Source organism: Bison bison, unplaced genomic scaffold (assembly GCF_000754665.1).
Source record: "Bison bison bison isolate TAMUID 2011002044 unplaced genomic scaffold, Bison_UMD1.0 scf7180017864313, whole genome shotgun sequence".
In the NCBI taxonomy this organism is placed as follows: domain Eukaryota; kingdom Metazoa; phylum Chordata; class Mammalia; order Artiodactyla; family Bovidae; genus Bison; species Bison bison.
In genome coordinates this window covers 958,076-958,986 of record NW_011494885.1, presented here as the reverse complement: position 1 = coordinate 958,986, position 911 = coordinate 958,076, and the positions used below count along the sequence as shown (strand labels likewise).

Genomic DNA, 911 nt, shown 5'->3' with positions numbered 1-911 from the left:
TTAGCAGCAGCAGCAGCATCTGGAGAGAAGGGGGTCAGAGCTGTCCAATGCCGTGGCCCCTCCTTGAGTGGGAAAGACTGGCAGGGGGGTGGGAAGAGACACTAGCTCAGATTGCAACCCCCACATGACTCAGTACAGACTGACTTTGCTGTCCCATCCCCAAAGGCCCAAGTCGCTCCATGTGTGGGACCTGTGCTGTGGTGGCCTTACAGGTGGGCAATGCCTTACTTTCCCTGCCCCCAGTCAGGCCCAAATCCAGTCACTCGGCTCCTACAGCCCCACAGCATCCATCTGAGATGAATTAAAGGTGGTTACACAATCTGCAGCTAGTTGCAATTTCAAACTATTTAATTGGGGATGAGGGAGATACAAATAACAGTTTTCCCTCTTTCCTGTTAATTTCTTTTTAAAACAATAGATCTCATTATTGTCTGATTTGACTGGTTTCCCTGAAGGCTTTTGTGTCCTCCAGAGACTGAAGCTCCAAATGAGCATCTTCTGGGTCCTGTTTATCAGGAGTCCTGTGCCTTTCCAGGGAGGAAAGCCCAAGGCTCCCATCCCATATCAGACATGCATCCCACCAGCCACAGAGCTCCCATGGCCCTGGGGTGGGTGTAAGCTACTCTCAGAGCTCCCCCCGCGCATGCCGGATGTAGTGTTGGTGCAGCCCTGCTTCCTGGGCAAAGTCCTGACCACACTCGGTGCAGGCAAAGGGGCCAGGAAGGGTGCGGGCCTCGTGTGCCTGGCGATGCCGCCTCAGAGAAGCAGCCTGCCCGAAGGTCTTGCCACAGTCGGGACAGGGGAAGGTGGGCGGTGTGGTGATGGGTGCAGCCGGCTGGGAGGGCCTGGCCACTGGACCATGGCCGCGCTGGTGGGTGATCAGGGCCTTGGAGGAGGGGAAGGATCGGGCG

At 56.4% G+C, this 911-nt stretch overlaps 1 protein-coding gene across 3 annotated transcripts in view; it reads right to left on the bottom strand.

Moving 5' to 3' along the window:
* Positions 1-327: 327 nt before the first annotated feature.
* ZNF576 (zinc finger protein 576) overlaps positions 328-911 on the bottom strand; it is a 3,475-nt gene continuing 2,891 nt past the window's right edge. For all 3 annotated transcript variants that reach the window (XM_010852550.1, XM_010852548.1, XM_010852549.1), the window contains exon 4: positions 328-911. In XM_010852550.1, coding sequence (XP_010850852.1) covers positions 626-911 — 286 coding nt within the window. In that variant the 3' untranslated portion in view covers positions 328-625.